Below are 12,117 nucleotides of genomic sequence, written 5' to 3'. Positions count from 1 at the left end.
ATTCCCTTTCACTTACCCACAAAACAGAAGAGAACAGAAAATCAAAGCCAAAAGACTTGGGGTGACACCTTTCCCGCGTGGCCTTCAGCAAACACACATGTCAAAAGAAAAGGTTTCATGGGGGACTAGAATGGGGGAACGTTCCGGTGGTGCAGGGCACAGAACTCCTGTGGGGGCAACAGAGTCGGTCCTCCAGCTGTTTTATTCTCAACTTCTATTGTAGCTCTGACCTCTGAAATATGTATTGCAGCAAAAATGGGAGTCTGCTAATACAAGAGGAAAGCAGGGGCAGGGTTGAGGGCAGTCAGAAAGTGGGTTAGGGTAGAATCCAGGACGCCATGGCCGGTGCCGTCCTGACAAGGGGTCAGAAGAGGAGGGGAGATGGCAGATGGCTGGTGGCTCGCCTTTGCTTGCTCTTGAGCAGGTTCCATCTCCTGGCCTGTCCTTCCCAGGGACAATGGGTTCAGGGAAGTGGGGGAAGAACATGAAAACTGGGAAATATTGTGCAACCAAAATTTAAATTTAAATGTAAGTCAAATATACCATCAGTTACCACCAAACATAGCAAAGTAAATGATTTTCAATAATCACGGTATCAAATGTATATTGAAACGATAAACAGGAGACCATGGGAGAGGTTAAAGTCTAGGGGACATTCTTCCAGGCCACAGCCCCAGGAAGTGCCCTAGCAGGCCCACAGGCCTCCACAGTGGCTCAGGCAGGTCCCAACTGCACAAGTTTTCGCTCCCTCATGTTGGCCTTGGTTCCCGTGGCAGAACTTGCCTTCCCGCTGGACACTCACCTGCGCCTGAGCCCCTGGAGAAGCCCGGCTCCCTCCCCCTCTGCCCACAGCCACAGCAGCATCCCCAGCAGTGACACCACTGCTCTGCTCCATTCTGCCCTACTCTGCTCCTCTAGCCACAGCTGCAATGCCTCTATCTCCACAAGAGCTTGTGGCCTGGAGGCACTGAAGGAAGAAGACCTTTGCACGTTTCCAAACCATGCCACAAATCCCCATCCATGTGTCTTCCCACATCGAAGAAACACCTGAGCATTCAGAAGCAAATTTAGAGCTTATTCACAGGGTGAGAACAAAGGGAAGCTTCCAGCACAGTGAAGGTTTTATTTATTATAGTATTTATTTTGCCTATTCGAATAAAGAGACTACGAACTATGAGCTATAATCTAGAAACTACAAACTACGAGCTATAATCTACAAACTACAAACTACAAACTGCAAACAACAACAATGGCCTCTTCCAGGGCTAGTATCTCCTGTTGGCCATAAACTGCTGCGTGGCCATGATCAGAGGCGTCAGCTCGGAGGTCGGCTTGGCTGATGTTACAAACGGATGCTGCCCAAAGAGAAAAAGAAAAACATGAACTTGTACTTTCCTCACAGGCTGAAACAGGCTTTCTCTGGCTACCAGAAAGATACAGAAAGAAGAAAAGGAGGGCATTCTGGGCACCACTGTCTCCACATCCAGGACCTTGCTACATGAGGCAAAATGGCACCCAATCCCACAAATCCGTGACTCCAGATGTCTTCAGCTTAAGGAGATTTGGTCTAGGTGACCTTGAAAGGCTCCTTCCAAGGCATCCTAGGCCAGGATTCTCCTTTGTTTTCCTTTGCAAGCCCCCAGAGGGGAGATTCTTAGGAGCGGGCCCCATCAGACGCCTTGGACTTGAGCAGATGAGGAGCCCCTGGCAGCGGGCAGCTGGCGCAGCCTGCAGCCGCTTTGCCTTTTACCTGCAGCAGTTCCTGGGCAGACCAGCGCCTGTCCTCGTCCCTCTCCAGGCAGCAGTGCAGAAAGTCTCGCAACCACGCCGACTGCTGCCTGGGCTTCTGCAGCTTTGGCCTGCCCCCGCTGCTGATCAGCTCTTGAACCTAGAGAAGAAGGAAATGCCACGCTCTACCTGTCTCCTTCGCACCCCAAACTGCTCACACACACCCCACGGCACAGGCTCCACTCTCCCGTGGCACTTTACTCCCTGCCAGAGCCTGGCAGATACCTTTCCTACCCCTACTGAAAGAACACAAAGCCACAGGCAGCCATAGCCAGTCCAATAGGCAAAGGCTCTTGCCTTCACCCCTGATTTCACTGGCTGATGGGGACTAAAAGCCCAGCTTTGCCCTTTTGTCAAAGCTTCCGTCAAGCAAAAGGCATCACCATTTTTTGTGCGGTTCGTGCACTGAAATGGCAAGGGGACGATCTGGACAAGGAGCACGAGAGACTATGCAGCCTGGCACCTCTCATTTCCAGGTGTTAGCAAGCTTGCCAGGCAGAAGAATGGGAGCAGATTGTGTTTGGGTGTCAGCAGTATCTGAGAGCAGTTGCAGCGCACCGTGCGGGAGGTTTTCATCCGGTAAGGAGGCGCCCCTTCCACCATCTCGATCCCCACAATGCCAAAGGACCAGATGTCCACTTTGGGGCCATAGAGCTTCCTGGTGAAGATTTCTGGCGCCATCCAGTAAGTGGTCCCAACAGCTGATCTCCGTTTGCTCTGCTCAGCGGTCAGCTGAGCAGCAAGGCCAAAATCAGCTGAGGAGAAAAAACAGGCCAGCGTGAATGAGGAAAGCAAAACAAAGAAATCCCCGCTGTACCAATGTCCAAGAGGGCAGCGTGGAACCCGGCTGCCAGCAAGGGGCCATGCTGCCATTCCTCTGGCCTGCAGCCGAGGAAATACCGAATTGGCCAGTTAGCAAAAGCCCCAGCTTTCAGGCAGTGGCTTTTAGTGCCCTGAAGCTATTAGACTGTAAGTGCCTTGCTTGGGAAGGGACACACGCACAAGCCAAAGGCACTCCTGAGCCCTTGTTCCCAGCAACACCTCCCTGCACCTTGGGGCTCTGCTCTGCACTTGTATCAGGGCAGCCTGGACTGCCACAGGCACCACTGCAGGGAACCGGCAGTCACCCAAAGGCAGCCCCACACCGCAGCCTGCCAGAGCTGAGCCTGGCCAACAACACCCACCCAACTTGACGGATCCGTCCAGACCCAGGAGAATGTTGTGGCTTTTGACGTCCCGGTGGATCACTTGCTTGGAGTGAAGGAAATCCAGGCCTTGCAGGCACTGAGAGAGGAAAAAGAAACACCAGCCTAAGTGGATTTCATCCCACAAGCGGGGAAGTGGCACATCTGCAACACTGCAACATTCCTGGGCCATGCTGAGCCATGGCACGACAGGCTGCTGGCAAGGGCAAGAGCTTGCTGCTCCAACACAAGGACAGCAGTGCCTTTCTAAGTGAGGGTGTGTGTGCTTCTGAAAGAGAAAGGACAATTGTTCCTCCGGCCACTGCCCTGCAACCACAGACTGAAGCAGCACTGCTGCAGTGGCTGTGCTCTCTCCAGCCAGACAAGAGTGGATGCTTTTGCGAACACCCCTTTGGTGCAAGGCTCTCTTGGAGGCTGAGCTCCATGACAGCCCAGTGTGTATCTTTGTCTGTGCCACTTATTTTACATTGTGCCACCAGCAACTTTGCCCGTCCAGGGAAGGAATGCAGCACACACAGGCTCCAGGCAAGTGTTTAGAGAGGCAAACACAAACACACTAGAAGAAGGGCAGGGACACTGGCAGGCACTTCAGATGCTCTTGCTACTGCCAGTCATAAGAGAAAGGCAGCAAGGAGGCTCAGAAGATGAAATCTCTCCTCTCCTTGTCACCCATTTGGAAGGACCATCCCGACCAAGGCATGGGAAGCACAGGCACTATCCCTTACCTCCCGAGAGACAGCTGCTATCTCTCCTTCTGCCAGGCGAGTCTCCCTGATGACATTGTGTAAGGAACCTCCGTCCATGTATTCCATCACGAGCCAGAGTTCCTCGTCCAGCAGGTAGCTGAAAGGAGGAAACAACAGCCTGGAGATGAAGGTGTGGTGTGCACTCACACCACCTGATGGATTCTTGTTTCTGTGTCTCTCTCAGAGGAAGACAGGAGGAAGTGAGCAGTCATTCACTACGCTCTACAGGCCTTGAACTCTGGGCAGTCTAAAACACTGCTTGCTATCCACACCAACGAACAGGCCAAGGGAAATACAATCTGCAGTGCTTCGGCAACACTTCAGACCCATGGGGAAAAAATCCAAGCCCAAAGCCAACAAAACCATGGGGAGAGAGCACAGGAACTTTGAGGCTGTTGGCTCAGTAAGATAGGGCCAAGTCTGGCCTTTGAAAGCGCCCTTCAAACTTGGTATGCCAGGAAAGAGTAATGCAGCCCCAATGCAATCTCCTCCCAAGACACTGTAGATCAGCCCAGAAACAGGAATGAACAGCTCCATCCTCTGCCATCCACCAAAGGAGTGCTTGAACCTCTGGCTTGCAGGATGTGAATGACCTTTCACAGCAGAACAGCAGAACCACTCACCTGTCTACATAGTTGACAAGGTTGGCGTGCTTATTGCCACGCATGACCTGGATTTCATTCAGGCACAGTTCGCTGCTGCTCTCTTGCAGGAGACTAATTTTCTTTATGGCCACCTAAAACGACATGGAAAACCATGAACCAAAGAAGTCCGTGGCACAGGACCACAAGGGCAACATGGAGACAGTGATTATGGGATGATAGTGCTGGGCTGGGCCAAGCTGCCTTGTGACAGGACATCAGACCGCCTGCTCGGGCACCTCCCAGGACACAGAGCCACATAGCCTCTGCCTTGGAAACCTGGCAGAAACACGCTCTAAGCTCTCCACCTCAGACGTCTAACAACACTCACTGTGCCCAGGGCCAGTCTTCTCCCGTGGCCTTACTTTATCATCCCCATGCTCATTCACACACCTCTTACAAGCAGAAAGCCATTTTGTGCCAGTAAAAATGGAGCAAAACTGCTGGGAAACCATTGGCACTTCTAGGGGATTGGATCATTACTCCAGCAGTCACTGGCATTCTCCATGGCACAACAACAAAGCAAACAGTTAGAGATGTGGCAGATAAAATGCTGTCCTAAAAACATCCTGAGGGCTATTCCTCCTAAGATATACAACCCTACATACTTCACAGAAAAAATGCCACAATGATGAAAACATCATTAAGGACACCTCCAAAAACCACAATCCTAGCATTTCCTCACTCCAGGAATTTTCATTCTGCTCCACTCAAATACTTTTCTTCACACCACTGACTTTTGCAATTACTGCCTGACTGTAAAACGAAATAACCCAGGCCATGATCTTCTAGGGATATACACCGGGCTATGAGCAGGGCTTAGGCCCTTGAGAGACTCCTTGCAGACCACTCTGTCTAAGCACAGTTCCAAGGGCAGCACTGCAGGTGCCTACAGAACTATCAGCACGATTCCCATCTATTTGCTAACAGCCAGAAAAGAGAACTCAGGAACCCTGCAGCCCCAAAGAGCAGTGCCATGCTCTGAGACACCACCTGGGCACTAAGACCCAGCCAGCGTGTCCTCCTCTGGCCTCCTTGCATTCCCAGGGGCAGCTGAGAAGGACAAAATCTGTCCCCACTGTATTTGGCAGGGCGGACACTGCTCTGCACTTCATCTGCCTTTGCAGCAAAGCTCTCCTGGCCACCCAAAGCTCAGCCACAGCTCACAGCAGAGGGGAGGGCACTCGAGAGCTGCAGAAGCTGCGGCGCTGCTTGGCGCTTACCTCTTCTCCTGTGGCAGTCTCCACTGCCATGCACACCGTGCCGAAACCCCTAGAAACAAAACAGCAGCGGAGAAAGAAGAAGTCCTTTAGTCCCTGCCACTGCAAGACACTGCAGTCCAATGGCAAATAAGTCCTGGGGCAAACAGTAAATGGAATAGGACAGATTCTCGTGTGGGTCTTTCCCCCCTTTTCTCTTTCTCTATCTGTACATGTGTGGGATTTTTCCAGGAACTTGCCAGTTGGGCCTTCTCCCACTTCTCCCTGGAGCCTGTCTGCCAAAATCAAACACCACTACTGAGGCCTTCTGAGAAGCCTGAGGCCACGGAACAGCCATTGCAGGAAAGCCTCCAGACACAGATCCCTTCTCCAGCTTGCAAGGAAGTTAGTGCCCAGCCACAGCTGCAGCCACAGCCAGAGCAGGGAAAGGCTTCCATTGCTGCACACACAAATGGAGAAGTCCTCAAAACACTGGATCCTTGGACAGCGGCGTTCTGAGTCCAGAGCTCTTCTCAGCTGCTTCTCTTCGGTGCCCCAGACACCTGGAGGACTCTGCTTTTCTGGAGACTTCTTGTACATTTGGCTTCTCACAGGGAAAATGTTGCAAATCAGTCCCATTTCCAGTCAGCAGAGCCGGCTTTCAAAGGGAACAGCTTGGTGGATCCTTTGCAGGAAAGGCCTAAACCCCACAGGATCCACCAGGGTTCTGCCATCAGCCAGATGATGCCTTTTCCTCTGGAGTGCATTGGCACTGGCCATTGCCCTGAAGCTTTGTCTTTTGCCACCTCAGCTACAAAAGAGAGCTGCTTCTTTCATTTCTGCTTTTGGCTGCTAGGCTAGGTGGTGGCCATCCAGACCACTGAATCTTGGTTTCAGCAAAATACTGGAAAGAAATGTTACCCAGAGCTGTTCCCTGACAGCTGTCAGCTGCTGACTTGACCTCTGAGGCAACAAAGTTTCTCCTCCTTTCATTCCCACCCATTCTGTAGTCTTTTGAGACATGCAAAAATGCTCTCTCCTAGGAAGAGCGGCAATCAGGTGCAACAGACTTGAGGGAATGGAGATCTGCCAGGTGCTGCTCTTTGCCGCAGAAAAGACATTGCCAGCGTCCAGGTGTCTTTGCCGCCATGCCTTCGGACCACAGCTGTAAATGCTGACCAGTACTGAGAGATCATCAGGCATCATCCTAACGCAGTGTCTGAACAGCTTTGGAGCTTGCCTGACGTCGCTCTGGGGAGATGTGACACCAGCAAAATGCACAGGCCCTGCCTTTGAAGAAGGAACTGTGGCTGCACTCACCCTTTGCCAATGGTTTCCAGCTCTGTGTATTCAGCCTCAGGATCTCCCTCGCTCACCAGCATCTCTGGAAAAATCCCAAGGAAAGATGCTCACTTCAAAAGAGATCCCACCCTGCAGCAGATCAGAAAGGCAGCCCCACTCTCTGCCACTCTGGGCCCTTTCAACTCAGGCAGTCGGCCAACAACAACACCACTGCACCACCACCACCACCACCACCTCAGAAACAACAGCAGCAAGACGAGCAGCCCTGCAGCACAGATGGCCTGCACCAAACTAGACGTCTAAACTAAAATCTAAGCACGTGCAGAAACAGTCAGAGGATGCAGGGATCAGAAAGCTGTAACCAAGAGAACTGGTTGTTGTCTAGAAATGTTAAGGGCAGCAGGAATAACAAAACCTTGCTGGTCTTGGCAATCAACACTCTGTGACCTTCAAGCAAAGCTTTAATCCTTGCAATCATCAAAGGCATCCTGGCTCCTGGAATCAATTGTTCTCAACAGCTGCCCTTTGCAGGACAGCAAGAATATTGCAAAGTGCTTCCAGCAGAAGCACAATCTGCAGCTTTGAGCAGGACAATTTTGCCTAAACAATGGCCTTCTGCCTTTCAGGAGCAGCAGCTCATGTTCCAACCTACTGTGCTGGGCCTTAGGAATGAGGTGCCTCAGCCTTTAGGACAGGCCGAGTTCTGAAGATGACCTTGGCCGTGCCCCACAGGAGCTCCTTGAGCGCCTACTCATTGCCTGGGTCACGGCCTCCTGCTCAGCCAGAAACAATCTCTGGTTTGCCTTTTGCCTCCAGGGAAGCTCAGGCAAAGCCAAGCCAGGCTGAGCTGCTCTCAGAGGCAGGAGCAACACCCCGGTGACCCCTCACCACCTCAAAGCACAACAACGGGTCCTGTGTGGAGGCCTCAGGAGCTGGCACTCAGCTGAGGAGGAACAGGAGCTGGGACAGCTCATGCCGACACACGCACACACAGGGCACTGCTCCAGCAGACAAGGATCACAAAGGACGTACTCAGCATGGCCAGGCACTTGTCCTCTGTCCTCTCTCCCAGCTGCTCTCTGCTGCCAGAGGAGCTACTGGTGCTCCAGATGCACGAGCTGCTCCCGCTGCACTTGCCAGCTTGGGGACTGGAGGCTCCTTCAGAGCCTTCTGCTGCAGCTCCTGCAGGTGCCAGGACAGAGGAGGTGGAGCTCTGGGAAAAGAAATGAGTGAGGTCACAAATGTGCCTGGCAGAGGTGCCCCTGCCATCCCATTTCAAATGCAAGCCCCTGGGAAGATGCTGCTGGCCACAGCCAGGGCTCTTCACCTCTCAGCTTTTGCAGCCCGCTTCTCCAGCTCAAGGCCCAAAATCCAAAGGCTGCTTTTACACCATGGACAAAATGACACCACACTCACTGCTAACCAAAGCAGGCACTTACTGATGATGTTTGCTCTGGGCCTGGGCTGACAGCAGGGGCAGGTTCATGAGCACCTTCCTCCTCTTCAGCCTCTTCCTCGCGTGCAGAGGCAGCCAGAGCAGGTGCTGACGCTGCCCTTCTGCTCTGGGGACACACAGCAGCATGAGGGACAGGAAAGAACCTGGCATTCACCACCTCACCTATATTCAGCTACAGGCCCCGCTGCATCTCAGCTGTTCCTTTAGCTACTGACAGCTGCTGTCTGCGCAGGGCCAGGTCCCTCCTGGGGACAGTGTCTCCTCATATCCTGCAAGCTTCTGAACTGCACCTTTGCACTGCTCTCTTCACTGGGGACAGGGAGCCTGCACAGCCACTGGCCACCAAGGGCCTCACTTGTACCCCAGCAGCATGCCAAGACATCCTAATGCTACCTCCTGTCTCTTGCTAAGACAAATTCACAGCCTCTTTCAGAACAGTAGGAAGGTGATCCCTGAACTTCCAAGTTCCAGGCCTCACTGCCTGCGGGAAGGGCAGGAAAGATTCCAGCCCTCAGCATCTTCAGCCAGGCACGGGAGGTGCTGTCTGATCAGAAACTTGCAGCTATGCTTTGCTCCAGCCACAGGACTGCCCAGAGCTGCCACTTACTGATGCTGCATGCTCAGGCCCTGCAGTGGCAGCAGGTACACTTTGCTGGGCATCTTCCTCCCCTTGGGCCTCTTCTTCAGGAAGACACACAGCCACTGGAGGCTCCGAGGTTCCCTTTGGGCTCTGCAGACAGACAGCAGCGTCCTTTATATTCAGCTCTAGACCCAGATGCACTCAGGAGAAAGCATCTGCAGAGAAATGGGATTCTAAGGTGCTCAGACTCAAGTAAAATGGGCCAGCTGGATGGGACTGCGCTCTCTTGTACAGGAGAAATTCCATCATGGCAGCCACCACTTTCAGCTGCTTAAAAGTTCTGGAAAGGAACTGGAGAAAACAGCCCTGGGTCCTCCTGCTGCTGCTGTTGCTGCAAAGGGCCTGGACTGGACTTTCATTCATCCAGCCAGGCTGGCACCGGACTGCAACAGGCCCAGCTCACAGCTTGCTCCGCAATTGCCAAATGCTACCAAGGCCAGAGGCTCCTTTGCCACTCACCCAAAGAGCAGATTCTCTCCAGGCACGGCTGATGTGACCTGCAACACACAAGGGAAAAAGAACCAGATGCTCTAAGAAAACTGCCTGTGCTGGCCATGCCCACCCCAAAGTCAACCCAAAGACAGAGCATTCTGCTTTCACTACACCACTCCAGCAGCATCCCTTGTGGCACACAGCAAGCAAGACAACAGCAGCACAAAATACTGCCTGGTGTCTACCTTGTCTCTCCTCTTTGGCCACTCAACCCATAGAAACTTGAGACTAAGTCTACAAGTGGTTCTCTAACAGTCATTGCTTCTGCCCCACCTCACCCAGCAGCGGCTACAGCTCCTCTCTTTGCTGTATTTCAGTCTTCTCAAGACATTGCATGCAGCAATTGCCATGAGCTTACTGAAAACCTTTCCCCAGGGAGGCTTCACCCAAGTCCCTCTGAGCCATGGTGGCAGTCCTATCATGACACAGCACAGGAACAGCTGCTGTGTGTGGGAGCATACAAGAACTCCTCAAAAATGTCCATCTCAGAGGCCTTTACCAAGCTCATTCTGTGATTTCATCACAGAACAAATGGCTCTTTTAGCGCGCAGGAAGTGTCAAGTTCCACAGGCAAATGCTGGGATGAGGGAATGCAGACAAGAAGCCTTGAACTGAGGGACTTTGCCTCAGTCCTGGAGAGCAGTGCACAGCTTTTACAAGGACTCCTGCCAAGCTCTCCCAGTCTTCCCATCCTGGAAGTTGTCTTGCTTGAGCCAGCAAACTGAGGAGACTCCAGACTCCATTGCCACAGGCCGTGGCACGGCAGGAGCGGAATCCCCGCAGGCTACATCACAAATGCTGCCCATGCCCCACTGGCTAGAGACACGCCCTTCTTAGCTGGAGCTGTGGGCAGGGGCGTTACCCAGCTGAAGGCCTCTTTGTGGCATTTGGGTTTCCATATGCTGCACTGAACAAAAACGTCTACTTACGTGCCAGGTGGGTGAAAAAGTACCCGGAATAAGCCACGGTAAAAGCCGTGAAAGCTGCAGCACACACTCCCTCCATGGCTGGAGCAGTGCTGCTCAATCTGCAAGGGACAAAGCCTGTAGGCAGAAAACAAAAAACCTCAGAGTCCTGCTGGCAGAGACCTCGTCGATCAGCAGGTTCCCCTGCAGTGAGCGTGCCGCAGAGCTGCTCTGCACACTGAGCCCTTCCGGGCCTCGGCACAGCAACTCTGCCTGACAACGCTGCCATGCGGCCGCTGACATCACAATAGCAGTGCCCGGGGCTGCTTTGTGAGTTCATGCACAGAACCACACCTTCTCTACAGATGATGCCAAAAAAAGCCTGCAGCGTTCTCCTCTGCTACAAAGCCACACAAAAAGCCCTCCTAGTCCATCACCTGTTGCTCAAGGCATCTAAGAGTAAAAACACACTAAGCCCCTCTAGCCCACACTGAGAAGCTGAGCCCTGAGAAGGGAGCAGGATGTGAGGAACCACATTAGTGCTCTTTGGCCACTATTGCTTCTGAGCAAAAACCAGAAGGCTTCTTCCAGCGGGACCTCCCTTAGTTCTAGAAAGCAGCAAACTATCAGAACCCAGGAAATTCCTCTGCCTGCCCTGGAGGGCTCAAGCCGCTGCCCGGGGGCTCAGAGACTTTGGCACAGAGCCCAAGATGCCTGTGCCTTTGATTTAGCCCTTGGAAAAAACAATCACCAATCTTAATATGAAGAATTACAAGTCAAGAGAGTTTAAGTAGAATAATAGGTAGTTTGTCACCAGGTGAAAAATAGATTTTTGAGGTTTTGAAAATGACAGCTCGGGGGTCTCAAGATGGAGGAATTTGGATGTGCCTTGTCCTTTTTCCTCCTTCTTCCTAGCCTCCATCTTCTGAGTGATGTTGGCACTTTTAGATTGGTTTAGAGGAGAAGCTCACTGTCTCACATAGGTGATAGGTATTGGGAAGTTATTGTAAATAGTGTACACATAGTTTTTAGTATAAAAAGACAACACTGCCTCTGAGGTGGGCAGTGTGCCTCAACCCAAGCTGCTAGACAGACCTTGGCACGTTGGAGAAAGAATATTATAGATAAGAAACAATAAACAACCTTAAGACCAAGAACAGAAGAGTTCCCACTCCTTCTTCAACTGCCGGGCTGGGGAAAGAGACTTTCTAACGCATCTCAGGGTCACTCTGACCAGCAGAGATTCCAAGAGCAAACAGGGAGAAGCACGACTTCAATGACATTTAGAGTTTCCTCCTAGGTACAGAGACAAGGCCATGTGTCTTTCAGCACTATTTATTCAAAGCATTTTACATCACAGCCGTGGCTGGGATTTCAGCAGGGAAACGCCATGACAGGAAATGCAAGGAGGATCCTTCTCTCTGACTCACTCTAGCAGAGAGGCCATGGCACCAAAGCACCACCACCATTTTTTCCCCCCACTTTTGTCCTTCCTCAGTAATTTTTAGGACACAGGGCTGAGATGGGTGGCACTGAAGTGACAGCTCTGACACACAGCTGAAACCATCAGGGCCGGGGGGCATGTGCGACTGTTTTTCTTCTCCAGCAGAACAAGGCAAGCCAGAGTGCTGACACTGATACCAAGCGAGTTCAGCCAAGCCCAAAGGGAGTGCAGCCAAGCCAAGTGCAGCCCAGCAGGCTGGGAGGAAGAGGCAGCAAAGTGGCAGATCCCATTGCCACGGA

The 12,117-nt window shown here is 52.3% G+C and overlaps 1 protein-coding gene across 1 annotated transcript; it reads right to left on the bottom strand.

Annotated features, from left to right (window-relative positions):
* Positions 1-1,265: 1,265 nt before the first annotated feature.
* Positions 1,266-10,474, bottom strand: LOC143692260 (serine/threonine-protein kinase PAK 3-like). Its single transcript, XM_077172167.1, has 12 exons — positions 10,399-10,474; positions 9,437-9,474; positions 8,945-9,067; positions 7,914-8,094; positions 6,900-6,963; positions 5,604-5,652; positions 4,363-4,475; positions 3,719-3,836; positions 2,973-3,072; positions 2,347-2,543; positions 1,751-1,888; positions 1,266-1,355 (listed from the first exon to the last, which is right to left on the bottom strand). The coding sequence occupies exons 1-12, from the start codon at positions 10,472-10,474 to the stop codon at positions 1,266-1,268; spliced, it is 1,287 nt and encodes a 428-aa protein (XP_077028282.1).
* Between the last annotated feature and the right edge of the window lie 1,643 nt (positions 10,475-12,117).

Source organism: Agelaius phoeniceus, chromosome Z (genome assembly GCF_051311805.1).
Source record: "Agelaius phoeniceus isolate bAgePho1 chromosome Z, bAgePho1.hap1, whole genome shotgun sequence".
Classification (NCBI taxonomy): Eukaryota; Metazoa; Chordata; class Aves; order Passeriformes; family Icteridae; genus Agelaius; species Agelaius phoeniceus.
The sequence above is the reverse complement of the archived record's forward strand: the minus strand, read 5'-3'. Positions and strand labels throughout refer to the sequence as shown.

Coding starts and splice junctions, on each gene's coding strand:
- LOC143692260 (XM_077172167.1), bottom strand. CDS start 10,474: ATGGAGGGAGTGTGTGCTGCAGCTTTCACGGCTTTTACCGTGGCTTAT. Junction 8,095..8,944: donor GGCCTGAGCATGCAGCATCA/GTAAGTGGCAGC, acceptor TTCTTTTCCCAG/AGCTCCACCTCCTCTGTCCT. Junction 2,544..2,972: donor GGACGGATCCGTCAAGTTGG/GTGGGTGTTGTT, acceptor TTTTCTCCTCAG/CTGATTTTGGCCTTGCTGCT.